The sequence below is a fragment of the Medicago sativa genome, chromosome 4 (genome assembly GCF_051527215.1).
Source record: "Medicago sativa cultivar Bolivia chromosome 4, Bolivia_mono, whole genome shotgun sequence".
Classification (NCBI taxonomy): Eukaryota; Viridiplantae; Streptophyta; class Magnoliopsida; order Fabales; family Fabaceae; genus Medicago; species Medicago sativa.
In genome coordinates, this window is record NC_140752.1 from 60,880,139 (window position 1) to 60,905,983 (window position 25,845).

The 25,845-nt window shown below is 35.2% G+C and overlaps 3 protein-coding genes across 6 annotated transcripts; 2 read left to right on the plus strand and 1 right to left on the minus strand.

The window, feature by feature from the left end:
- LOC146930378 (uncharacterized) lies at positions 1 to 11,499 on the plus strand. 4 transcript variants are annotated; one of them, XM_085701920.1, is made up of 10 exons: positions 1 to 410; positions 1,217 to 1,766; positions 4,254 to 4,324; positions 4,464 to 4,484; positions 5,290 to 5,402; positions 5,902 to 6,006; positions 7,329 to 9,497; positions 9,606 to 9,834; positions 10,257 to 11,030; positions 11,130 to 11,499. In XM_085701920.1, exons 1-10 carry the CDS (start codon positions 242 to 244, stop codon positions 11,222 to 11,224), a joined length of 4,296 nt encoding a protein of 1,431 aa, XP_085558046.1. In that variant the 5' UTR covers positions 1 to 241; the 3' UTR covers positions 11,225 to 11,499. The 4 variants fall into 4 exon arrangements, with proteins under 4 accessions (XP_085558046.1, XP_085558047.1, XP_085558044.1 ...); XM_085701921.1 differs by having other exon boundaries at positions 10,263 to 11,030; XM_085701918.1 differs by having other exon boundaries at positions 10,257 to 11,499.
- A 4,221-nt stretch (positions 11,500 to 15,720) lies between these two features.
- Positions 15,721 to 16,464, minus strand: LOC146930379 (uncharacterized). Its single transcript, XM_085707549.1, has one exon. It carries the CDS (start codon positions 16,462 to 16,464, stop codon positions 15,721 to 15,723), a length of 744 nt encoding a protein of 247 aa, XP_085563675.1.
- Positions 16,465 to 19,961: 3,497 nt separating this feature from the next.
- On the plus strand, positions 19,962 to 25,483 carry LOC146930380 (Zinc finger (C3HC4-type RING finger) family protein). The gene is made up of 2 exons (XM_085701924.1): positions 19,962 to 20,495; positions 23,215 to 25,483. The coding sequence occupies exons 1-2, from the start codon at positions 20,289 to 20,291 to the stop codon at positions 25,120 to 25,122; spliced, it is 2,115 nt and encodes a 704-aa protein (XP_085558050.1). The 5' UTR covers positions 19,962 to 20,288; the 3' UTR covers positions 25,123 to 25,483.
- Positions 25,484 to 25,845: the final 362 nt, after the last annotated feature.

The window sequence follows — 25,845 nt, forward strand, 5'->3', positions numbered from 1 at the left end:
AAACTGACTCAAACAAGAACAAAACACCATTGATCATTACATTCCCCTCAATCCTCGCCTCCTCAAATCCCGTTTTCAACAAACCATATGTTAAATTAAAAACCATATAGTATTACTCGCATTTTTCATTTCAACTCAAAATCAAACCTAGTCAAAAAAATCATTTCTATTTCTGGTGAATTAGGGTTACTACATTTTCTTCAAAATTCGACTAAGATTTTCACTTACATTGTTGAAGAAAATGGTTTCAAGTCCTTCTTCATCTAACAAGAAGATGAAATCAACATCAACACCTAGTCCTCCTTTGAGAAGATCTGAGAGAAATCGAAACGTTTCATCTTCCAATGGGAAATTTACTATTAGAGATTCTCGTATTTATCGTGCTATTTTAACTCAACCAAAAAAGAAAGGTGAATTATTATTTTTTTAGTTTTTTTTTAGTGTTTGCATGTTGTTGTTTATGTTGTTAATTTTGGATTTTTTTAAGGAAAGGACCATTATTTGTTGTGAAATTAGGTTGTAAAGATGGGTAGTTATGGGTTGGTAGAGGTAGTTGGAGTTGTTAGGATTAGTTAGCTAGTTTTAAAGTAGTTAGTTAGTTAGATTGTTATACAAGCTGGAAGAGTTTGTTAGAGTTCAATAGAATGGGTCGGTCAAAGACCGACTCTTCTGATGGAAGGCGTGTCTGGTGTCTGACATGGGTCCGACATGGGTCGGTGCTAACATGCTAGTGACACATCTGACCGACATGGGTCAGTGTCTGACATGATAGTGACACATGTGATTATGTTCTATTAATTGATTTTTCCTAGTTTTTAACCGGGTGTCCGGTGTTTGTGTCAGTGTCGTGTTCGGTGTTTGTGTCAGTTTTGTGTATGTGTCAATGCGCTTCTGAGCTCTAAAGTGAGTAATATCGACCGTTCATAAATAAAGCATAGTTGATATTATATGTACACACGTAACAAATCGTGGGTTGTTAAGATATGAATTCTTGATTTTCTCACTTAGAATAGAGTCGTGATGAGTTGGTTATTGTGTTGGTTAAAGTTCTGTTGGTGTGATGACTCAATGTAGGTCTTGTAAGTTTCTTAATAGTTCTTTCGGTTATCAGACGACATAGAAGTGAAAATGGTGTTGAGTGAGGTGTGTTGGTTTAGTATATTGTTGTTGTTTGTATGAATGTTTTATTTTTATTTTTTTGGTTATTGGTGGCCAGATTGCAACAAGGAGACAGATAAGAAGGACAAGTCGACTCCAGAAGATAGCAACATGGGTGAGGACAAGATTGGCGAGTGCTCTAAAGAGGTTAGTTTAGATCGTCAAACAGTTTTTGAGGATTGTATTCTGCCATCTGAAGAAGGCAAAGCGACGGATATGAGGACGGAGTCTAGCTCGAGTGGGTCTGCGAAAGAACTATCTGCAAAGAAAGCGACTTTAGGTTCAGCAGTGGTACGATCTAATTCAACTGCACATGAGACTAGTGAGATACCTGAAAGAGTTCAGTCTGATTGCCATGAAAAGGAGACATCGCAAACGTTAGCAATTGGGGATTCTGATTCAAATGAAAGTTTGATTAGGAAATGTGTTGTAAATGAAAACGGTCAAAATTTGACACCTTCGAAAAGAAAAAGCACATTGGTGGACAAGCATTCTGATGTTTCTCCTAGAGTTATTGATGATGACAACTGCAAATTAATTGTGGATACCGACCCTGTAAAGCTTTGCTGCAATGCTGTAGAGACCAGTGGGCCTTCCAAAAGGATAAGGTAATTGCTATTTTCTAGCAAACTTTAGGGAATTACTCAATTAATCGATGCTAATTTTTGAATAGCAGGGTTAAATATATTGTTGGCTCCTATAAAATCACAACCATTTAACTTCAATTTTTTTATTCAAAATGAATATAATTTTTATAGGGACTAAAGTTGTACAGCCGTGATTTTATTAGGAACTAGAAAGCTTTGTTGATACCGACTCCTAACTGGCTCCGCCCTTGGTTATAAGACTTTTCTACGAGAAAATCATACAAAATATGCTGCCATATATTGCATATCAAGCATGTTTTGGCCTTTTATATAATTAGGACTAAACATTTTTTTAGTAAAGTGTACATTTCCCTCCTTTTGAGAAAGGATTTAATGTACTCCAATCCACTCATTTAAATATTAACTTTGTTTCCCTTGGAGATGTATTTGTGTTGCACTTCAGTTCATTTTAATACAAAACTTTGTCTACATTTCCCCCCTTATGTGATTTTTAACATCAACATCTAAATTTGAACCTCCACTGTCAAAGTCTTTCTTCAGATGTTTTGGATGTGTAGAGAAGACCCATGAAAACCTTAATAAGGAGGGTTGACCAGGTGTAGGATAGTCCAGTAGTTAGGGGTTGAGGAAGAGACCAAGAAAAACTAAAGGTCAAACCATGAAGAAAACATTAGAGATAAACGACTGTCTTCGAACTTAATATATGATAGGTAATTGTGATGTCTTAGGATCCATGTAGCCAATCCCACCTAGTGCGATAAGGCTTGATTATGAAATAAATATAATGCATGATGTTCTAAAGCTGATAAATATGTTCTTAAAACATTAGTTGATCCTCTGAAGGCCTAAAACCAGAGTAGGAGGTAGAAGAAGTTTTTAAAATGGAAAAATCGTTTGGACGTTTGTTTGTAGTTGATCACCGTCACATAGTGTTTTGTTGGGGCAAATGGAGGCGAAGGAAACAAAATGGCTTCTGACTCAATTTTAATCGCATTAACGAAAACATCCTTATATAAAGTCTATCATAAAAAAAAAAAAAAAAACTTAATTTATACACTGTTAGTGTCAGAGTTTTTGCACTTTAGTCATTCATAACCGTCACATCATTAGAAATGTTTGACTTTTATCATGACGACTTCTAAAGTCACGCACATGATTGGTTGTGATGTGCTGACCTATGAAGTACGGACTCCGACACGGACACCTGAAAGGACACTGACACGGACACGTCGACACCGCTAATGTAAAAAATCTAGGACACTGACACCGCCACATATATAGTAATTTATTTATAGAGGGTCTAAAATGAAAATCAAAATACATACATAAGTATATAAATTGAGCAATTTATTTGATAGAAAAAAGTTATAAAACAAGATACCATAGTATTTGATCTTTATTTATTTATCCACTATCAAAAAAGCTAAAAATGTTGTAATCAACTTTAATTTCTATAAACCCCCTAATTGATCAACATTTCTCGAACACATATGTAACTCTTGTATCTACAGTGTGTGGAACCAAGAGAGAGAAAAAATGTTTTAGACATTTGTCTGAATTGTCCGACACGGCTCTTATGAGTGTTGTACAGGTGTCGGACACCGGTCTAGGAGTGTCGAAGTAAAGAAAAAAACAATTTTATTTAGGACACCGGTCTTGGTTGTCCGACATGTGTCGTACGAGTGTCATAGGAGTGTCGGACACTGCGACACGCCTAGTCCTAGAGGTATCCATGCTTCATAGGCGCTGACAGTGTAATTTTATTTTACATTAACAGCGCATGAAAATTAAACTCGGAAAAAATGGTAGAAATAGTTAACTAGTCATTGCTTTACTACATTGAAGTCCCTCTTCCTACTTCTAAAGTCACACACATGATTGGTTGTGATGTGCGGACAATGTAATTTTATTTTTTGCGTTATAGATTATTTTTTAAGTTTGTCGTTTTGTCTTTTGATTTATTAATTATAGCATTATTTAAACTGTCTAAGTTATTCAATTAACATGTAAGGTTTTATATATCGGAATTTTTTCTATATCAGATACTACAAAATTAATATCTGTTTTTGACACATTACAGTCTAATAAAATAATTTGGATGGATGATCACGATATGGCAATTTAATGCAATGGATAAACTGATCGACTCATATGAACAAATTGAAAATATGAAGGACAAAAGTTAATGCAGAGAAAACATATAGGGACAAACTTAATTAAGATATAATTTTATTTTTGTCATACATGTTACTTTTGGGCAGTATTGTATGAAGTTTTTTAGTTTCTATCTTTTCCCTTTTGGTCATAAAAGCACGGGAATAGAAAATAAAATGGAAGAAAGGGTTAGGCAGTAAAACACAAGTCAGAGTTGTTATTAATATCGTGTTTTTCATTTTCTAGTATATGATGGATCTTTAGTCTTCCCTGCATTGGGTTTTTATTTTGTCACTAGCTTATTTTTCTCTATTCTTTGATTGGTTTCTTTAGGGGGATCAATAATGTTGATCAACCTGCTTCAAAATCTAACGATGAAAAGTCATGTACCAGAAGCATGGAAGGTCAGTGATCTCCATCATTTTTTATGTTTTGTTTTGTTGATGGCTTTTAATAGTTCAATGAGATTGGTAAATAGTAGGAATTATTGTCCTATTTGGTGTTTCATACCATAGCTTCTGATAGCACTGTGTACTTTTGCAGGAAAATCAGGAGATTCAGTGGGTAATGTCTCTTAATCCCTATTTAGTTCAACTGCTTTTGTTCGTATAGCGTTTCTTGGAAACTTGGAAATCTTATAGCCTTTCATTATTTGAGAAGTATCAATCCTGATGAGGATGCATCCCCTTTTACTTGAGGCATGAGGCATACATCTAAGTCGTATCATGACTTTTTTGGTCAAAATGGTTTTTTTGTTTAGTTTTGGCTGGGATGAGGGATAGGTGACCTATAGAAAGTTTTAAACTCTGGCATCATTTGGCCTACACGTTTGAGATTGAGGCAGTACCAGATAGTTGCCTTCTTATTGGTAGCTGAAATGACACTTAAAATCCTTACTTATTCATTCTTTATCCTATTGAGTATGGAATAAGAAGCAGTAGAGTTGTCAATCTGGCTTATCTGAGGGAAAATATTGACAGAAGCATAAAAATAAAAAAATAAAAAACTTTGAACAATGTTGAAGGACAAATTTAGGTGGCTTCACACATCTTTGGTGGTTATTCTTTTCACCATCAGATCAAGATGCATTCTCCTTTTTTAGTCACCTTCAAACTGAAGGAAACACATACAAACTTAGCTGCTCATTACAAGCCAAACTGATAACAGCATACTTTATTCATATTGTCTCTCCCTAAATAAATTTTGTTGCGTTACTTGCAAGAGTCATCAATATTGTCTATCTCTTAAAATGATGTAGTTTTTCGGACCGCTGCCTCAACATGCCTTTCTCCTCATTTTGATACATATTGTAATATATTCCATGTGAATGACATCTTTTACTCAATTTGTTTGTTTAATTAAATTTCAGAGAAACCTCAAGGGAACACTGTTGAAAATGAGAAAATAAGGACACTGCAGAGAAGCTTACATCGTTCACTGAAGCCAGAGATAGCAAAGCTCTGTGAAATTCTTCATCTCCCAGTATGCTACTTGTTTTTACTTTACTAGGTTTTACTTGCTGTATGTTTGTACCACGGTTGTCCTTTTTCGTCGACTAGAGTACGCTTTATTTTCTGGAATGTTCTCGAGTTTTTTAATCACAGTTTGATTTTGTTGGAGAGCGTTCATGTGTCATTACTCAGTGATGGATTAATTTTGTTGTATTATGGAGTTAGTGAATACATTGAAATGGCCACAATAATGGCTATACTTGTAAGCAATAAAACCTGGATTCAAGATTATGAATGCCCATAACCTATAAGGAATATGGAGCACGTACCTTTCAATTTCATTGACTTTGGTTATAAAAATGAATATTGCTGTTGAATTCTTCTAATCCAACTTTGCCTGCAACACCAAGGACTTTAAAAGATTGTATGCCGTTATTCACGTGTCTTGTGATGGTTGATCTAGTATGCCAATCTAAGCTCTATTATCATCAAATTTGATGGTGTTTTAACATAACTTCGTTACATTGCAGGATAATGTCAAGAGTATGGTTGGAAAATTTCTTGAATATACGATGAACAATTACAAGATCTGTACAGAACCAGTATCAATATTACAGGCCTTTCAATTATCTCTGGTCAGAATATTTTCTATAATTTTTCTTTTGTTTCATTCATTTCTTTTTCTTATTCAGTTTCCCCCTACCTTAGCCTGGCGGCATTACTTTTTCTTTCTTTCTTTTTTTCTTCAGAAAATTGGAATTTAATTATTTTTCCCCGTTAATATGTGACTGCTAGTAATCCAAGGTCAATTGTATAAGTAGATTGTTTGTGGTCATGTAAGATTTGGCTGTTGCCAGCTTTTGCCTCGTTTTGTTTTGCAACTTCTGGAACTTGTTTTGAATTATTGCCTCCCCTCCAGGATCTCACTAAATTATAAAGGGCATTATGCTTGGTTTGGTGATGCAGAATGAAAAAGCATACTTATGGATTATTGTTTTATAGGAGTTATTGTGTTATTCATAGAAATTTGAAGAATGACTTAATTATCTGTAAGAATGCTTCATTCTGCACCATACGACTCTTTTTCTTGGGAAAATTTATTAATGTCTGTTTGTTTTGCATCTACTGTGACATTTGTCTGTTGGTGCTACCTAATTGGCAAGCCTTTTTCCTTTGTACTTGTTTTTTATGTTGCCTACCTTGAAACTAAATGTAAGTTGAGATTCTGATTCCTGGGTAGCATAGTCAGCTGGGTAATAAATGAGGCTACATTCAAACCTCCACATGCATGTAGGCATTGGTTTCATGGTAAAAAAATGTAGACTTGAAGTAACTCCAATTATTCTTTACCCGATTCTGTGATAGGCTACAGTAGAAAGAAGATACTGAAATAAGACTGGTAGTATTAATGTAAATGGTAACAGAAAAGTAGAAGAAAATCTTATAGCAAGTTATCAGCCCCAGACAAGTGGTTCCCTCACCAGAGAATAATTCCTGGTGATCCCGCTCTCACTTCTAACAGAATTCCAGAATGAAGACCAATCTTTTCCCTCATTCCTTATGTAACTAACTTTCCCGTGTACAAGTCATTTCCCTCACTTGCCAGCTCAATCGGTCCATTTTTCTTAAAAAAATTCCTATAGGAAACCTGCCAAGCCTTAGACCTGCCATCAGGACTTGGTATCAGCTGGCCTAATTCTTCTACACAAGTTCTATCACTTTGTTTCAATTGAATATTTATTTTCTCCTAGTCATTATATTTAAACAATTTCCTTTTCTATGAAATTTATTTGACCCCTTTATCCTTTTTTCCTCCTCCTCATTGCACAATGATCACCATCTCAAAACCCCATTTAATATGGGAAACCCTTAGTTTATACGGCTTAAAAAATGCATACTATTTACTTGATGGCCTTTAATACATTTAACTCACTAGCTTTTTCCTGTACTGTTTCAGTGTTGGACGGCTGCTTCTCTGCTAAGCCACAAACTTGACACTGAAGCTTCCCTCATTCTTGCAAAGCAGCACTTGAATTTTGACTGTAAGAAAGGTGCCGTTGATGAAATTAATGCAATGCTTTGGGATCTGAAGGACAAGTTTTTATTACGCACAGGAAACTCCGGTGTCAATTGCTCTCCAAAGGCTTCTGAATCATCAAACAGGGTTCATTCAAACACAGATATAACATCAGATGTTGAATTGACCAAAAACGTTATTTCCAGAATTTCCAGAAATACTAAAGAAACTCAGAAGCGCAAAGACCAATGGAGAGAGCTACTTCATATGCAACAGGAAAACAAACTTAAGTTGCAAAAAGATTTTGAGACCGAAATGGATGATTTAAAAAGAAGGTACAAAATAGAGTGGGTAGCTATTAAATCCCAAGCTCTAAAGAAGAAGAAGAAGAAGAACGAGATGCTCAGGAATTTCACAAGTGGATTTGATGAAATGAAAACAGAAATAAAAAGTAAGTATGACGTACATCTCCGTGCTCTAGAGACCGAACATTTGGAAGCAAGGCAGAAATTCCGAGAGTCGTCGTTACAAAATGAATTGTCAAACCTAGTTTCTTCTAAGGAACTTGAAACTCCCCATAATGCTCCGAAAATCTTTCTGTCTGATGAAGTGCTAGAAACTAGTTGTGCACGGGCCACTGCCAGTGAGTTGAGTAGGGAGGCAGCTGTGGGGTTACCCAGCACAGTCAGAAGTACTGATTATCCAGAGAATGCAGCTCCTCTGTCCGCAGATCAAATATCTGATGGAGGTTTAGATGGGGTTGTATCATCAAGGCCTTGTAACTCTTCTAGTCCAAGTAATGGTCATCCAGCTACAGTTTCTCTGTTGAATTCACCATCTTCAACTCAACAAGTTTCTGATAGAGTCTTGCCGACCATAACTGATGGACAGATACCAGTCATGGTGCCAGAATCGAGAAGGGATGCAGCTGTGGGATTGCCCAGCACAGTTAGAACTACTGATTATCCAGAGAATGCAGCTCCTTTGAATTCTTCATCAACAAATCAAATATCTGATGGAGGTTTAGACGGTGTTGTATCATCATCGCCTTGTATCTATTCTAGTCCAGGCGATGGTCGTCCAGCTACATCTTCCCTTTTGAATCCGCCTTCTTCAAAGCAGCAAGTTCCTGATAGTGTCGTGCCAGCTATAACTGATGGACAAATACCAGTCACAATGCCAGAAAATAGCCATGAAGAGGCTGAATGTGAATTAGTAGACAACATGGAAGTGAATGAGAGTACTACACCAGACAACCAGGAAATAGTACAGAGAACCATAGCAGATAACACTTTGTCCCAAGAGACTTCAGTATCTAGAGCACAGGATCCCATTGAGCCTCAAGAGGAAGTGCAGGTGCAGCCATTATCATCTGTAGAATCACGGCATAGTCTGCCAGAAAATAGCCATGAAGAGGCTGAATGTGAATTACTAGATAACATGGAAGTGAATGAGAGTACTACACCAGACAACCTGGAAGTAGTACAGAGAACGATAGCAGAAAACACTTTGTCCCAAGCGACTTCAGTATCTAGAGCACGGGATCCCATTGAGCCTCCAGAGCAAGTGCAGGTGCAGCCATTATCATCTGTAGACTCACCGCTTAGTCCAGTTCATGTTTTACCTGCAAATCAACCAAATCGTGTTTCAATGGTCATGGAGCCTCCAGAGCAGGTGCAGTTACCCTCTTCATTGTTCCTTTCTTCCAACCGAGATTTCTGTCACTTACCTTTGGCGACTGGAGGTGTAAACCGGGAAGGGACCAATGAAGATTCTCTCTCCAGACAGATTCCTGAGGCAATGATTGAGGTTCAAAATCAAGCTGTTGAGCAACCTACCTCAAACATAGAAGTTGATTCACATTCACGTCAAGTTGTGCCTCCTGTCTCAAACATGGTCCTTGATTCACTTGTGCCTGGTGGATTCAGATCCCATTTGACAGACACACGAAATATGTCAACTCACAGAGTTATCAATAATCTTCCCATTCAGACTCCAGCACAATTGGCTTCGAGGAATTTTCGACCTTACTTCCATGATCCACTTAATTATGAATTGGAAAGACTACGTAAACTGACAGATCAAAATCGGAAAAACCATGAAGATATGGTTAGCTTCTTTCTTTCTTCTCTCATTGATGTGAGAATACCTATTAGATTTTATATCTTATATCTTCCTTTTTTGATAACTGCTATATTGTTCTATTTGTTGGAGCAGAAGTTACAGCTGAAATGTAATTTTGAGAAGGAAGTTGAAGAACTTCACAAGAAGTATGATATTCAAATGAAGGAGATTGAGGTTGAGTTTCAGAAAACAAAGAAGACCTATGATACGCAATCTAGAACAGTATATATACATAAGATATTGGCTGATACTTTTAAAAAGGCTAATTTTGATCCTATGTTTTCTGGTGCATCGGGAATGCTGCAAGGAATACTCCCTTATGGTGAGTGCAGTAGTTGTTGAAATGTCTATGACATCTATTTTTCTCTTGATCTTGAGCAAAATAAAAAGTATATTTGCTGCTCGTAAACATATCTGAATTGCTGTTGCCAGTAAGATATTTGTGAAGGACAATATAGTGCTTGTTCTAATTTTTAATTACTTTTATATTTTTAAACACCTCCCCAAAATAGGAAAAGGCAAATCTGCAAAAAAATGCATTTGCTGCAGCTGTTATTTTTAAGGTTGGCTGTTTGGATTTTCCTAAATGTTTTGGGAAGGTTTTATTTAACTAAGTATGCAATTGTATATGTCTTTTGCTTTGTTTGCGAGCACATTCATATCTTCTTCACATTTTACTCATTTAGGGACAAATCCTCTGTTCTTTTTGGTTATCATTTTCTAACCACATTATACTTTTGTCAGATGCAGGTTTTTCACAGCTTTTATTTCAGCCTTCAAGACAGCAAAATGCTACTCGGCCCCCTCTGGTTGCTAGTTCCTCTTTCTGTAGACCTCCCGCAACCACATTGCAGAATTCACATGCTTCAACTAGCTCTCACACTACGGTACCACCACCTACACAGGCCTCTTACAATACATCGGGAAATATCAGCGGGTTTTCTGCAAGAATACCTCATACCTACTCCATCTCTTCACCCTCGGGAAATCAGCAAGCAGGTAGGGAGGTACGTTCCCCTCTGCGACATCTCCTGCCTCGTAGACCCTCAACATCTGTATCAGCCTCCGGTCTCAGTGGGGATATCCGTGCCCCTGCACCACCTCTTCCGCCTTATAGACCTTCAGCATCGATACCAGCATCCACTCATAGCGGGGAGATACGTGCCCCAGCCCCACATCTCCCGCCATATAGACCTTCAACATCTGTACCACCCTCCACTCATAGCGGGGAGATACGTGCCCCTGCACCACATCTGATGTATAGACCTTCAACATTTGTACCACCCTCGACTCATAGCGGGGAGATATGTGCCCCTGCACCACATCTCCCACCGTATAGACCTTCAACATCTGTACCAGCCTCTAGTTTCAGTGGAGTTCAACTTTGTATACCAAATCAACCTGCACCTAGTAACTCTTCTGCAAATTCTTTATCATTAACGTCTCAGTGGTTTCCCAGACCAATGCCGGCAATCTCTCAGTTTGATCCTCATAGGGGGCATGGGCATGAGAACACAGGTGGGTTCCCTTCTCCTAACCTATCTGCCGTTGATATGCGCATGAATTGTAATAGCCAATCTAGCATTAATCTGCCAAATACTATGCCACGTATGTCAGATCATTCCCAAATTGGCGGAAGTAGCAGCATGCCAGCTAACTCAGCCCAAGAAGCAACACCTTCTGATGTTGTCTGTATATCAGATGATGACTGACCAGAGGAAGTGTTCAAATATTTTTTGCATATTTGTCCTAACACTAGGCAGTGATACATGCTCATTTTTCTGCTAGTCAATCAGGCATCTGACTTGAATTTAGGACATAATTTTGGTGATGGTAAGTGGCAATGCCTTGCTCACCAGTTTTTGTTTTTTTTATCTTTGTAATCATTAATTTATATACCAGATGTACATATATAACGTATACTTGATGTAATTAAGTACATGGTTATCTTTGGGATTGCAATTAATATTCGTACGCTTAAATTAAACAGTATTTTCATTTTTTTTAGCCAGGAATAAAACAGGATTTAAATATCATATCTATCATGAATTTATTTTTTTATTTTATTTTTGTAAGAGTATGAATCTCTTTTGGTAACCTATTGGTACAAAGTACTTTTGTAAGCACACTCGCTTTAAATTCTGCCACTCACTCTTTTTTTTGAGAGGCTGCCACTCACTCTTTTGTTAAATGAAAATTATTATGGGAGCCACATATTAAAAATAGGTCATACATAAAGTGGTAGAATCTGTATGGAAATCTAATAAAAGAGTAAAAATCTAATAAAAGAGTAACAGATTTGATCTACTCAATGCACATGCTGGGTTTTTGTTTGAGAAATGATATTTGTACAACCACTTTTTGACAACTCTTTAAACAACCCTCTCTCTCATACTCACATGTGTTTTTTATTCTCTCTCTTCTTCTTTCTCTCTCTATTGTTTTTGTCCAATCACAAGAAGAGAAAATTGGTTGTCATCAAAGTTGTCTAATTTGGGTTGTACAAATATCACTCCTCTTTTGTTTGGAGTAATGATATTTTGACATCCATTTGATGACAACTTTGTTGACAACCTTGTTTTTCTCATTTCTTATTGGTCAAAAACAATGGAGAGAGAAAAAGGAAGAGAGAGGATAACAACATCACGTGAGTATGAGAGAGAAAGTTGTCAAAAAGTTGTCAAAAAATGGTTGTCAAAATATCATTTCTCAAAAAAAATGACGTTTTTCTCTCTCATAGCTTCTCTGTTTCTGTAAACTGTTGAACAATGGCGGCGCTGCTTGGTCACATTCTCAAGACCCAAAAGAATTCCTTTCTTCTTCGCAACATCACTTCCTCGTCATTTCATCAAACACCTTTCATTCTCCCAACTTTATCTCAAGGTATTTCAAATTTCAAATCATAACGACGATCATAATAATAATTGAAAAGCTTTCACGAAAATTACAGAATTTTCTAGGGTTATGTAGCTTAAAGGGGTATCAATGCATGCATATGGTTATGAATAATTCAGTGACTTTTGTTTTCAGAAAGAGTGAATTATGAACTCGGTTCCTTTAAAGTGAAGTTTAAGTCTATTTTGCATAAACCAATGAAATGAGTGAATTTTGTTACTTTTGATTAAATTAATTTTTTGCTGCTGTTGTTGTGATACCCTTGATATGTTGTACCTAATTTTCTATGGCTATGGCTCTGTTCGGTAAGAAAAAAATAGCTAATAACTGAATTGGTAGCTTATAGTGGATAAACTAGCTGATTAAATTTGTAGTGCTTTTGGTAGAATTAGCGGTTAAACTAACTTATAAGTATGAAATGATATAAATAAGTTATATTTACTTAATATTTATTTATTTTTTCAATTGAGGCTACAAGGGTAAAATTGGGATATAAATTATAAGCTATAAGCTACTTGAATTAGCTTATCAAAAAACGCTATAAGGTAGTAAAAATAAGCTATAAGCTCGTGAGAAAGTGATGGTTACCATATATGTCTTTTTTAGTCAAACAGATATGTAAAAAATAGTTAAGCTTATCATTGATAAAGCAATAATGGTTTATATATGATTTTAGTTTGTGCAAATATAGTGTTTTTTTTTTATTATATTTGTGACGGTAAGTTTTTTGGTTAATTCAGTCCTTGCAAATTAAAAAGTTGTTGTTGTTAATCTCTGGCATCATATGTGACGCAATAAAATCATGCCTTGTGGCCCTAAGCTGACTAAAGGACTAAAAGCAATAGTTTTTGAATTTGTGGGGATTGAATCCAAGCAAAAAAACTATAATTGCAGAGACTAAAATCATATTTAAACCAATAATAAATAATGTTTTGAACTCTGAAAATGACAAATAATTAGAAACAGTTAAAAATGGTTGTCAAAATATCATTTCTCTTTTGTTTTTCTGTCATCTGGGTGGTTTGGCCGAGAGACCTTGTCCTGCTGTTGGTATTTGTTGGTTCGCAGTTTTTGGCAGCATCTATCTGGTTTTGAGCTGCAGGCTGCTCTTGGTTTTCTGCCAGCTGGGTTGTTTTGGCCGAGAGGCTTTGTGGGGTGGAGTGGGTTGTAGGTTTTTCGGTATATCGGTACCTATTGTAATTTTTCTGTCTGTATTTTTCTGTTTGCTGCGATTGTTTTTGCGTCTTGCAATTACTCGACGAGAATAAAATTGCTGTTTCAGAAAAGAAAAAAAAACCTATTAAGTGGAATAGAGTAACTTGATTCCGCATCTTTTTTCTTATTGAATTTAACATTGATATATGTATATTATTAAAAGCGTAGAGTATATACTAATATTGTGTTTCCTTCGCAATAATAAAACTAGGAAAATGTTAACTAGTGTCTCGGGTACTGGTTAAACACTTTAAATGGTAACTTTTTATGAAAGTTTGTGTAATCAGTGTATTTTAAAAGAATAATTACTTAATTTACCATGCTTAAAGAGTGTCCCGGGACACTCGTTAACAAGACCCATAAAACTAATATCGTAAGAAGAAAATGGAAAATTGACTGAATTTTATATGAGATGTGTTATGAAGTCATACATAAGTCGCACACAGTGTAAAATAAATTTATGTGGTATTGGAATGGAACCGATGAGAGTAAATAAAAGTAAGAAATATTCATGTTGGATTTTGTGTTAGATAAATATTCCTGTTTTCATATACGGTTGGTTATATAGTGAAAGTGACAAAAGAAAAATTAGAAAATTCAATATAGAAGCATTGGAAGTTTGAAAATGTACCCAACTAGAAGACGAATTAAGGAGAGGTGGAAAGAAAAGAAAGATAACCTCTCAACCATTCACAGTCCTCACTCAAATCTAAGATCAATAAGCATAAACTAATTAAGATTGCTGGTTTTTTATTTCACACTGAATTGAAGTGATAAAAAATTATTGTATGTAAATTAATATTTTTCTTCGTTTATTTTAGCTTCTTAAAAAAAAAATCACCGTTTAATTTTTTATGAAATAATTTGTTATTTTGTTTTGTGAGAAATTTATTTGATTGAATAAATTTTTGTAAACGATGATAGTATGCATAATAACATTTATTAAAATATTTTTATATTTGAGTTTATCGAATATGACATATCTTTATATGACACAGTTGACCATATTACGCATACCAATGCATAATTTTAAGCTTAAATATCTTAAATAATATATTAGAAAAAATTATGAAAATTTGATATTTTGAAAATATTCATCGAGACGAATATAACGACATCTTATATGATATTATTTATCTTTGTATATTATTAGAAAAATATGGTCAAAGTAAGTTAGATCAAAATTGCACATTTTTAAATGGATGCGGAACGGAGGGAGTATATTTGAGTGAGGATAGGTGGGAGTATCACTTACAGCCACAAGCAAGCAAGCCATGATAATTGCTGAAATTTCCACTTATTGATTTGTCCCTTTCTAAATGAGAGGTTATATTTCTCTTTAGTTTTTTTTTCTTCATGACAACGATGTTTTATGGACATCTACTTTTTTATACATCTACAACATCTAATTAATCACATGAAAATTATGGTTAATCATTTAGTTAAATCAGTCATAATTGAATTTATTGTCTATTTAAATTGGTGTCGTGCATGTGTACCAAAAAACGTGTGTCCATAAAACATTATTGTTTTTTGACAAATAGAAAATAAGACAAAACATCAAACAAAACTACACACTAAATGGGAAGACAACTCTCAACATTATCTTCATATAAAATCAAACTTAGGGGGAGGAGGAGGCCTAACTTAGCTAAAAATCAACACATCTATTCCATTATGATAAACATGCACCATAAAGAAAGACCAATCTTGTGGCCATGTAAGGAGAAGTTTTATATGGTCGCAAGTATTTAGACAAATTATTTAGACATATAAAATAAAAATACATGTCATTTAATTATTTAAAAAATATATATTATTTAATTTTTTTCTTTCTTTCAAACCTTTTTATAAAGATTTATGTGTGCCCAAATTGAACATCTATATAGTTGTAACCAATTAAGTATTTTCTTAGACATGCTAAAATAAATAGATTGAAAGGCCCTCCTACCAGTCAAAAATGTAAACCTTGAGGTAAAGTCCAAGCATATTATTACAAGAGCCAAAGATCACACTGTATTTATATATTATAGGAGCAACAAATTTTTTTTTTTTTTTAGCAAAGGCAAACTTACTGCATTTCATTTATAAACAGAGACTACAAGCTAGTTGGAACATCATAAAAGACATGGGGGCTAGGATTAGATAGAGCAGCTCTAGCAATGTTATGAGCCACACTATTTGCTTGCTTCCTAACAAACGACACTACATAGTCGGGGTTACTTAACAAGAGAGATTTACATTCCGAAACTAAATCACCAATTTCATTGAGTGGATGATTAGTATTTCCTAGTAAATCAACCAAAAGTTTGCTATCTGTTTCAAAAGCAACATTGCGTAGGTCTTTGGAGATTGCCATTCTGAGGGATTCCAAAAAACCTATAGCCTCAGCTTCTAGGACGGTGGTTGACAAGAGTTTGAAATCGGACTTACCAAAGAGAAGATGACCTGAAGAGTCTCGAAAGCAAAAACCATAGCACATTACCGAGTTGCCATTGAGAAGAGCCGCATCAACATTAAACTTGATTGAACCATGGGGAGGCTTTTCCCATGTAGGGGGCTGATCATCATGATGCGCCGGGTGCTTTGCTTTTTGAACACAACTCCATTCATGAAGAGCGTCCTGGGCACGAGTGACTGTGAGAATTGGAGTAGTGTCGTTGACATCCCAAAGTAACAGGTTGCGGCTCTTCCACAAACTCCAAAGGGTCATAGCTGCTAGTTGTCTTTGTTGATCATGGAGTTTGCTAAATAAGTCAAAAAGCATTTGTTGGAAAGAATCTGCCCTGTGTAGCAACTCTTGAATAATGCCACCTATGCCAAGGAGGTTCCAGCAAGCCATTGCTCTATGACAGACAAAGAATAAGTGCATGTAAGATTCAGCTAGGAGATCACATGATACACAAGTTTCGGAACAAGGGACGCCTCGCTTGGAAAGTTTATCTCGTGTAGGAAGACAATGATGAGCTGCACGCCATAGGAAGGTCCGGACTCTTGGGGGAACATGGAGGTGCCGGAGGAGCTGCCATTGTGTCGAGTTGGGCAGCGGTAAAGAATCACTAAGGAGGTCGATGCAAATGCGATAAGCCGATTTAACTGATTAAGATCCATCAACCGTAGCCTTCCATATACATGTTTCTTCTCTTTGTCTATTAAAGAGTGGTGTAGATAAAATTGCAGCAGCATCACCGGGATTAAACAATTATTATTATTGATAAATAATTATAATTGCATTATTGCCTTTGGTTTGCCTAGAGCACTCAAATAGGCATTACGTAGTTTTTTTTTTTTGTATTTTTTTATTTTCTTTCCAGAAACAACAACTACCCCTCTAATTTATTTAGTCATGCCTCCAATATGGTTGAATGGTATCTATTGACTAAAACACAAGTTAACATCAATCTTATCATCTAATTTCCTTTGTGTTTTTAATTGTGATTCAGGAGAGCAGTTATATGTATATGGGGTTGAATAAGTTAGCTGATGTAATGTTCGTATTCTATATTCGAGATAATATGTTCAATAAACGGTAGATATATGTCTTAATTCCCTGAGATGACATGCTTATCTCTGAGGTTGATATTAAAAGTTTAGCATAGTTTGAATTTGAATTTCTACTCACTTTGGACAATGAACTCGCGGGTCATATTCATTGCTTTGTGACACTATTAGTGTTATATTAGAAGTAGAAAAAAATAATTTTAAAATAAGTGTTATTTTTAATTTACTATTTATTACTTTTTTTGTTGCTAATATATAATTTTAAAATAAATTATACGGATATATTGCTAATGATTGCAAGGGTCTGTAATTTCAACATAACAGGGATCTTCTTAATTTACTTTGCATAGTTTTAGTTTATCTAAAATGACTAAATATCATACTCATAATGAAACAAATGAGGTATCAAATTAGCCAATGTCACATTCATTTGACTATCAGTTTAAATTATGCTATGTGGTCCAAAGATCATGAGTGGAAATTATGCTAAATAGCCACTCTTTGACCCAACATAACTTTATTCATTTTGTGGAAATTATGATATGTATGGTATATTCTTTCACAAGCCCTTCATTTCGTTGATCAAGTTCACCAATGGAGTCCAGATGGATACAATCATACACATAACTCATCAGTTTTTGCCTGGCCGGCAAGGCAATATGGCATGTGATAGTTGTTTCATTGATAAAAGGGTGTCAAGTACAAAGTCATTTTCTTTTTCTATTTTCAGTCAAGTCAATGTCTTTTTCAATCCAAGAATTTTCTTTCTCTTATGCATTTATTCTCTTTTGAAAAGTTAATCTATTCTCTTATTCATTTATTTTAGATTTCTTCACAACATTTATAATTTTTAGCGGTAGAGCAAAATCTATATATGGTGAAATTTCACAGTTAGATACAGTATAGCAATTACAAATGTTGGGAAGAGGTAGAGACAAAATTGTGTGTGGAAATGTGTATGTTAGCAAAATAGTTGTTATTTGATAAGTTGGTTTATAACTGATAACAATAAAAGATAAATTATTTATCTAAATTTATACTGTTTTGTAAAATTAATGGTTAAATTAACTAATTTTTTTCACGTAAAGATAACATAACAAATGTGAAATTCAGAGAAAAAAAATTGTAAAATAAAGTTACTTGAAGTAGCTTACCGACAATTGTTATAGGCTAATAAAAAAGAACTATAAGCTTGTGAAGAAAATTATTTTCAAACATATCTATTTTGGTCGTATGTATTTAGAAGTTATAAATTATTCATTATAAGCTCAAAATAAAGTATACGTGGCAAAAGAAGTAGTTTTTTTTTGTTTTGTTAAAATAGCAGATAAGTTTACTAATAGTGGATACATAATAAAGTTAGTTGATAACGGTTACACTAATTGATTGAATATGTAGTGTTTGACTAACTTAAGAACTGAATTATCTTCTATTTTTAGGCAAAAAGCGTGCAGAGATCATCAGTGACATCATAAGTAAAGGAAACAATACAAAGTACTGGGGGGCATAAACCTGACCCAATGAACACGAAGGAAAAAATCAATCAAAAGGTAAAACAAAACAACCTTAAAGCTTAAAAGAGCTAAATATAAAATTGGGGCAAACAATCAAACATAACATGCACAATCCAGCGCACATGTGTACGAACATATAATTGAATTGCAAAAAAGACAGCATATGAACATTTCCAAGTAATGAACTTAGATTATAATAACCCGAGAATGAACCGTTCGACAACATGAAATAGATTCATGCACCACAACTCTTTGCCTCGAACACCGAATACAGCAAGCTTGTGACCCTTTTGAGTCCTACAGTACGAACAAACGAGTCAATAGCCATAACTCAAAACCACCAGAACATGATCTGAATGCGATGAATGAATCAACTCGTACAAATTTAAGATAATAGGAAACCCAGATTACATATCTTTCCACTAGTAACCACACGAATGCGAATTACCGCTTTGTTTAAAACCCATTACAATATATCAACAACGGAACACCCAGTAGATCGTGAAACACCCAGATCAAACCAAGACAAGACGAGATATGGGCTTCCACCGATGATTTCAGAAACCTAGAAACGCAATCCAATAGAACATGTGTTTCAACTCCTACGCAAGCCAGGCATGTCATTACTATCACTTCAATACCAACCATATTGACTTCGAAAACAATATACAATGGTAAAAAAACACTTACTTTAAAAACATACTTGTTAGGCATCTTCAATAGCTATGTTTTCTCTGTGATTATGTATTCCATCATTGCCCACAATCATCATCTCTACTTCGTGAACACACCCAAACAATCAAAATTTGGATGCAACTAAGGGTTCTATTATGTTTTCAGCATCAATTGAACCCTAAACACACAAGCGAAAAATTGACGCCGGGTGCAAATTAGGATTCTCTCCAGCATTATCAATTGATTGAACTAGAACACTAATGAAAGGAGTGATAAGAAATCTCTCAAACTTCAACATGATTCACACGTCACGTATTTATCTAGTTTTTCATAAATTTTTTATTTTAATTGATATTTTTTGTACAAAAAGAAGGTGTAAGCCCATCTTAACCAAATATTTATCACCACTTATTTGATATATGATTCTTTAAAAGACATGTCCAGGTAAAACGTTGACCGACCAAAATCAAAGAAAACCTCTCTTTTGCAAATGAAAATAAAGTTGAGGGTAAAAACACTATTTATAAAACTTGGAGATCAAAATCGACAAATTGTAAAACTATGAGCTAAAAGTGTATTTTAATCAATATACCAACATTAATTGAAATAAATGGAATTACAAATATTGATTTTTCATCTGAGCTACTCCACTCCATCTTTTGACCACTAACCACCATTCATCATCTCTCACCTCAATCTTCATTCATCCATTAATCCATTTAATTAAAACTCTCTCTCTCTCTCTCTCTCTCTCTCTCTCTCTCAACTTTTCATTGATTAGTTTCCACTCCTCCACCTAAACCCCATCTTCCACTGTCTTCTTCCCCATGTTCATTTCTACCATGTTTCTTCACAAAGTTCAAATCTTTCACATGCTCACATTCATCTCCAACTTCCACACCCTTTTGGGCCACTCCATAATCCTCTAAAACTCTCAACTCAACCCTTTTAGCCTTAAAAAGTAACAAAAAAAACTATGGGAAGTAAATGGAGAAAAGTGAAACTAGCCCTTGGTTTAAATTCTTGTGTTCACATTCCACAACCTTTAGATGATTCCTCCGCCGCAAGATTCTCCGGCGCCACCTCTTCCACCGCTTCTTCTCTTGCCGGTGACACCTCCGGTTGTAGTCAAAGTGTTCAATCACCATCTTCCTCTGGTTTCCGGTTACTCAAATCACCCAAGGTTTGCACTTTCCACTACCCTTTTACTTGTTTGGATATAAAGTTTCATTTTTTGTTGTTGGGTTGTTTCTAAAGTTACCCTTTTGCTTCTTCTTCACCATTGAATCTACCATGGAGATTCAAGTGAAAAGTTTTGCACTATTTGGCTATCAGCACTGACACGGACACCAAACACAACACTGACACACGTCAATTAATTGAACATAATCACATGTGTCAGTGTTAGACACCGGATACACGTTCCGGTGCTACACAGTGTTTGGGTGTAGGCACATTTATTGATTACTTTTTTGTTTATCTTTTTGAATTTTCCTTTTGGTAGTGTAAGAAGAAAGTTACTATTACTAACATCTTAAGCTTAGTTACTATTTTGTGTGATTAATGATTATGGTTAGATGAAGGTCAATATCAGCTATAATCAAGGGTTAGTTTTGGTTTGTCTTTTTATCTTTCAATTGGGTGGAGTGTGACTCATTCCTTTTTGACTATTCTGTATGCATTTATATTCTTGATTGTGTTGTTTTCAAACCCATTATAGGTGGGGAATGGTTTGTAGTGGAGAAGAGGACCATTACTAGAAATGTTTTGAATTTAAGACCCTTCTTCTTGTTTAGTCCATTACTTATTTACTGTTCAATTTTGTGGATGTGGCTGTGGATGCATTATCTCCTATCAAGCTGTGATAGTGATACGGGACACGACACTGACACGTAGTACATACCGATAATAATTTAAAAAAATAGATAGAAGTGATCAAATGTAATTACATATATTAGTGTTTTGTCACACAGTATCCATTGCCGGTCATCAGACACGCCTTCAATCTGAAGTGTTTGAGTTTCGAACTACATAGATTATTTTATATTTCTCTTCTTTCCATTCTAAGAATGAGGACATAAACAAAACAAAATGACCCCATAACCATTGATTGTGATATTCAACTCTGTAGACAAAGTAAAAGTTGGAATTATGCAGGATAAACAATGTAATATACTCTACTATAATAAAATAAAATAAAATGCCACATCATTGAATAAATCATCTTTGATTTCTCCTTCTTTCGATGTCATTTATATTTTATTAGTCAATGTCTCGAAAGCTTCAATTCTAGAGTTGTGATTAGAGACTTTGGCTTAGTACTTTGTCTTTTATTTTCTAAAGTATTGTGATTATTGTATTTGTATTATTTAATTATTTATTTATCATCTCTTGCTGTACTCTAAAGGTTTTTGACCAATAAACGTTGACCTTATTTTTAACTTTGGAGTATAAGTTGTGGATTTAGTTGAGAATCTTGGCATCTAGGTGGGAATGTGTGGTAAAGATGGGTTATATTCTATTTCATCTTTTTATGCATTTGGTCTTATAAGTGGGGTGGACCTACATTGGGTGGGACAAGAAGGCAGTGTTAGACATTATAATGTGCTAATAGTGACCTTTGCAAATATTGCATTTTTTAAAGATTACTTTATTGCTGCACTGTTCAGATTTGCCTGTTTAGTGAATTGTTTCTTTTTCTTTTCATTTTTTTTTTTAAAACTTATTAATGTCATATTAGTTTAGAATGGCCATGTTTTTCATTACTGAATTTCTTTGATTAATAATAATTTTTTCTTAAAATGCTTTGATCCATATATAGACTGCCACGAAACTTTTGAAGGAGGCAATTTGAATTCTAGAGGTGTAGAATTGACTTTGACATGTTAAGATGTTCTCGAGTATAATTGATTTTGCCACAGGAGTTGATTCTAACTTGAAGCTTTTGCCTCTACAAATTATTTTTAGTCGCATATCCATTGTTCAACTTAGTTTTACATGATTGAATTCAAACATAAATAATAAATAATTCACTTTACATTCAGTTCAACGCACTTTTAGTCGGAATCAATTTTATAAAATCAATTCATTCAAAATCAAATTTTGTTACCACAAAACAAAACACACTCTTTAGCAGTCAGGACTGGTTGTTGCCACTAGTTGGCTTACCTTTCAACCACGGTAAAATTTACAAATTAGCTTTATTTGAACAATTAGGCTTCAAAATTTAGTTTGAAATCACAGTTATTAAATTATTAATATGTCTTTGGGGAATATGCAAATTTACATAGTTGTGAAAGCTTGAGGATGCTTGTGTTAACATCCTGGAGTTCTTCCATTGTTGAAAGATTTATAATTTAAATTTTTAAAGCTTATGGGGATCTTAATGCTCTGATACACTTTTTATAAATGTTGATTTCAGATATAAGGCATGTTTGAGTTGAACTATTTGAGCTTATCTACTAGTACATACATTTTTAAGACTTATTGGGAGAGCTTATAGAAGCAGCTTATGACATGTTTATAAGCTGCTTTCAGCTTATTTCCATAAACTCTCCAGGATAGCTTATCGAAACCACTTATAGTTATAGCTTATATGAAAATAGTTTGACTTTATTTTATGTTTAGTTATAGAAATAGTTTATACATAAGCAGCTAATTCAGTTTCTTATCCAAACAGTGATATTAGTGTTTTGTGGAGTGTTTTTATATACATATTTTTTTTATGTCTAGTACAAGGAATTTGGTTGATAAAAATGGGATTCCTGTGTTGACTATGTCATGTATAGTCTTGATTCTGCATCTGAATCTTGTTTTTACTTCGTTCAAATTATAGTTGTGGAAGCCATAGTGGCGCTTACTATGCCTTCTTTTACTGATATTTTTATCCATATAATCTGCAGGGTACTTGTGCAATATGCCTGAACACAATGAAACCAGGGAATGGCCATGCCATTTTCACTGCAGAGTGCTCTCATTCTTTCCATTTCCACTGTATCACTTCTAATGTAAAACATGGGAACCAAATTTGCCCCGTTTGTCGATCAAAATGGAAAGAAGTTCCTTTTCAGAGCCCGACTCTTAATCCTCGAAGCAGTCAAATAACAAGAGAAGATGGCTGGCCAACTGCCATAAGGAGGCTTCCTTCTCCTCAAGCTAATGCAGGCGGACAGATTTCGTCACTTTATCACGTTTCTGAACCGGCTATTTTTGATGATGATGAATCTATTGATCAACATGCTTCAATTCCTCGCAACAGCAATAATAATGAGGCTAATCACAATGTAATAGATAAAGTTGAGATCAGAACATGTCCTGAGGTTTCATCAGTTCCAAAATCAGCTTCCCGTGACGCCTTTGCCGTGTTAATTCATCTCAAAGCACCTCAGTCAGAGAGTAAGCAAAATATTCCCGCAAACAATGCAGACTCATCACCACCTTCAGTTGAAAACTCTCGTGCTTCAATAGACCTTGTTACAGTTCTTGATGTCAGTGGCAGCATGTTAGGTACTAAACTGGCATTGCTAAAACGAGCTATGGGTTTTGTCATTCAGAATATGGGTCCCTCGGACCGTCTGTCTGTCATTGCATTCTCCTCCACGGCACGTCGCATTTTTCCTCTTCGAAAGATGACTGAAATCGGACGGCAAGAGGCCTTGCAAGCTGTTAATTCTTTGGTTTCAAATGGCGGAACAAACATTGCCGAAGGCTTGAGGAAAGGTGCAAAAGTGTTTTCCGATCGTCGGTGGAAGAATCCAGTTTCCAGCATAATATTACTCTCTGATGGACAAGATACATACACAGTCAATAGTAGACCCAATGTCGGAACAAATTACCAGTCACTTGTCCCAAACACTATTCATCGTAATAATAGCAGTGTAGGCTTGCAGATACCAGTGCACGCGTTTGGCTTCGGCGCTGACCACGATGCTACTTCAATGCATTCAATCTCCGAGATATCAGGAGGTACATTTTCTTTTATTGAAGCCGAGGACGTAATTCAGGACGCATTTGCGCAGTGTATTGGGGGACTCTTGAGTGTAGTAGTGCAGGAACTACAGTTAGAAATCAGGTGTGTTCATCCTCAGCTGCAACTTGGTTCGGTAAAAGCAGGAAGCTATCGAACTAGTTTGACTGCTGATGGAAGAATGGCTTCTATTACTGTCGGAGATTTGTATGCCGAAGAAGAGAGGGACTTTTTGGTGACAGTCAATGTTCCGATTGGTAGTTCTAATGATGAGATGTCATTGTTGAATGTTAAAGGTTTTTATAGAGATCCTATAACAAAGGAAATGATAGCATTGGCAGAAACTAGTGAAGTAAAAATCGAGAGACCTAACATAGGTAGAGAACAAGTCGTGTCAATCGAAGTAGACAGACAGCTAAATAGGCTTCGAGCAGCCGAGGCGATGGCCGAGGCAAGGGTTGCAGCCGAACGCGGAGAATTGTCTGCTGCAGTTTCTGTCTTAGATAGTTGTCATAAGACATTGTCTGAATCAGTTTCTGCTAAAGCTGGTGATCGGTTATGCATTGCACTTGCTGCTGAACTACAGCAAATGCAGGAGAGAATGGCGAGCCAACATGTCTATGAGCAGTCTGGAAGAGCTTATGTTCTGTCAGGATTGAGCTCGCATTCAGCACAAAGAGCAACGACACGAGGGGATTCTACTGATAGCTCTAGTCTTTTGCAATCGTACCAAACTCCTTCTATGGTTGATATGGTGACGCGTTCGCAGACTATCGTGTTAGGGGCTCCACTAAGGCGTAGCCTCCAGCCTGCTAAATCATTTCCTGAAAGGCACAGAAGATAATAACAGCAGTGCATTCAGTAAATTCTGCTTGTCTTATACACAAACTTGTGGGAAGACCTTTGGAGATTACTGTAATCTTCTTTTATTTTTTAATTTTGGTTACGGTGGGGGTATAATTAAAAGGAAGGAAATTTTGGGTTGGGGGATATAAAATTCCTGATTTTTGCCAGTATTAAATTGTAGATGCAGAGAATGGTGAAAAGGGTAAGTCTAATTTTTTCAGTGTGATTGAGTGATGTACATAATTTGCTATTTTCAGTTGAACTGGGCTGGTGAATTTTTTTTTTCACTTGATTATATGCATGTTGATGTGATATACTTAATTTTCATATGTGATGATCTTTTGGCTTTTCTCTTTTCATTTTTTGCCACTTTAATTTTTCTCATATTGTTTGGATCATATAGCATTATTGGGTTATAAACATCAGGCACAGATAATATGTTATATGTTATAAATATAACATTAAAAAACTATATATATTGCTAAAAGACACCTTCATGGGTGGCTTCTAGCAAAACCCTATATATATATATATATATATATATATATATATATATATATATATATATATATATATATATATATATATATATATATATATAGGGTTTTGCTAGAAGCCACCCATGAAGGTGTCTTTTAGCAACTCACACCTCAAGGTGTGATTTCCACTTTTTAGTTATAACTTTGCTAAAAGACACCTTCATAAAAGGTGTCTTCTAGCA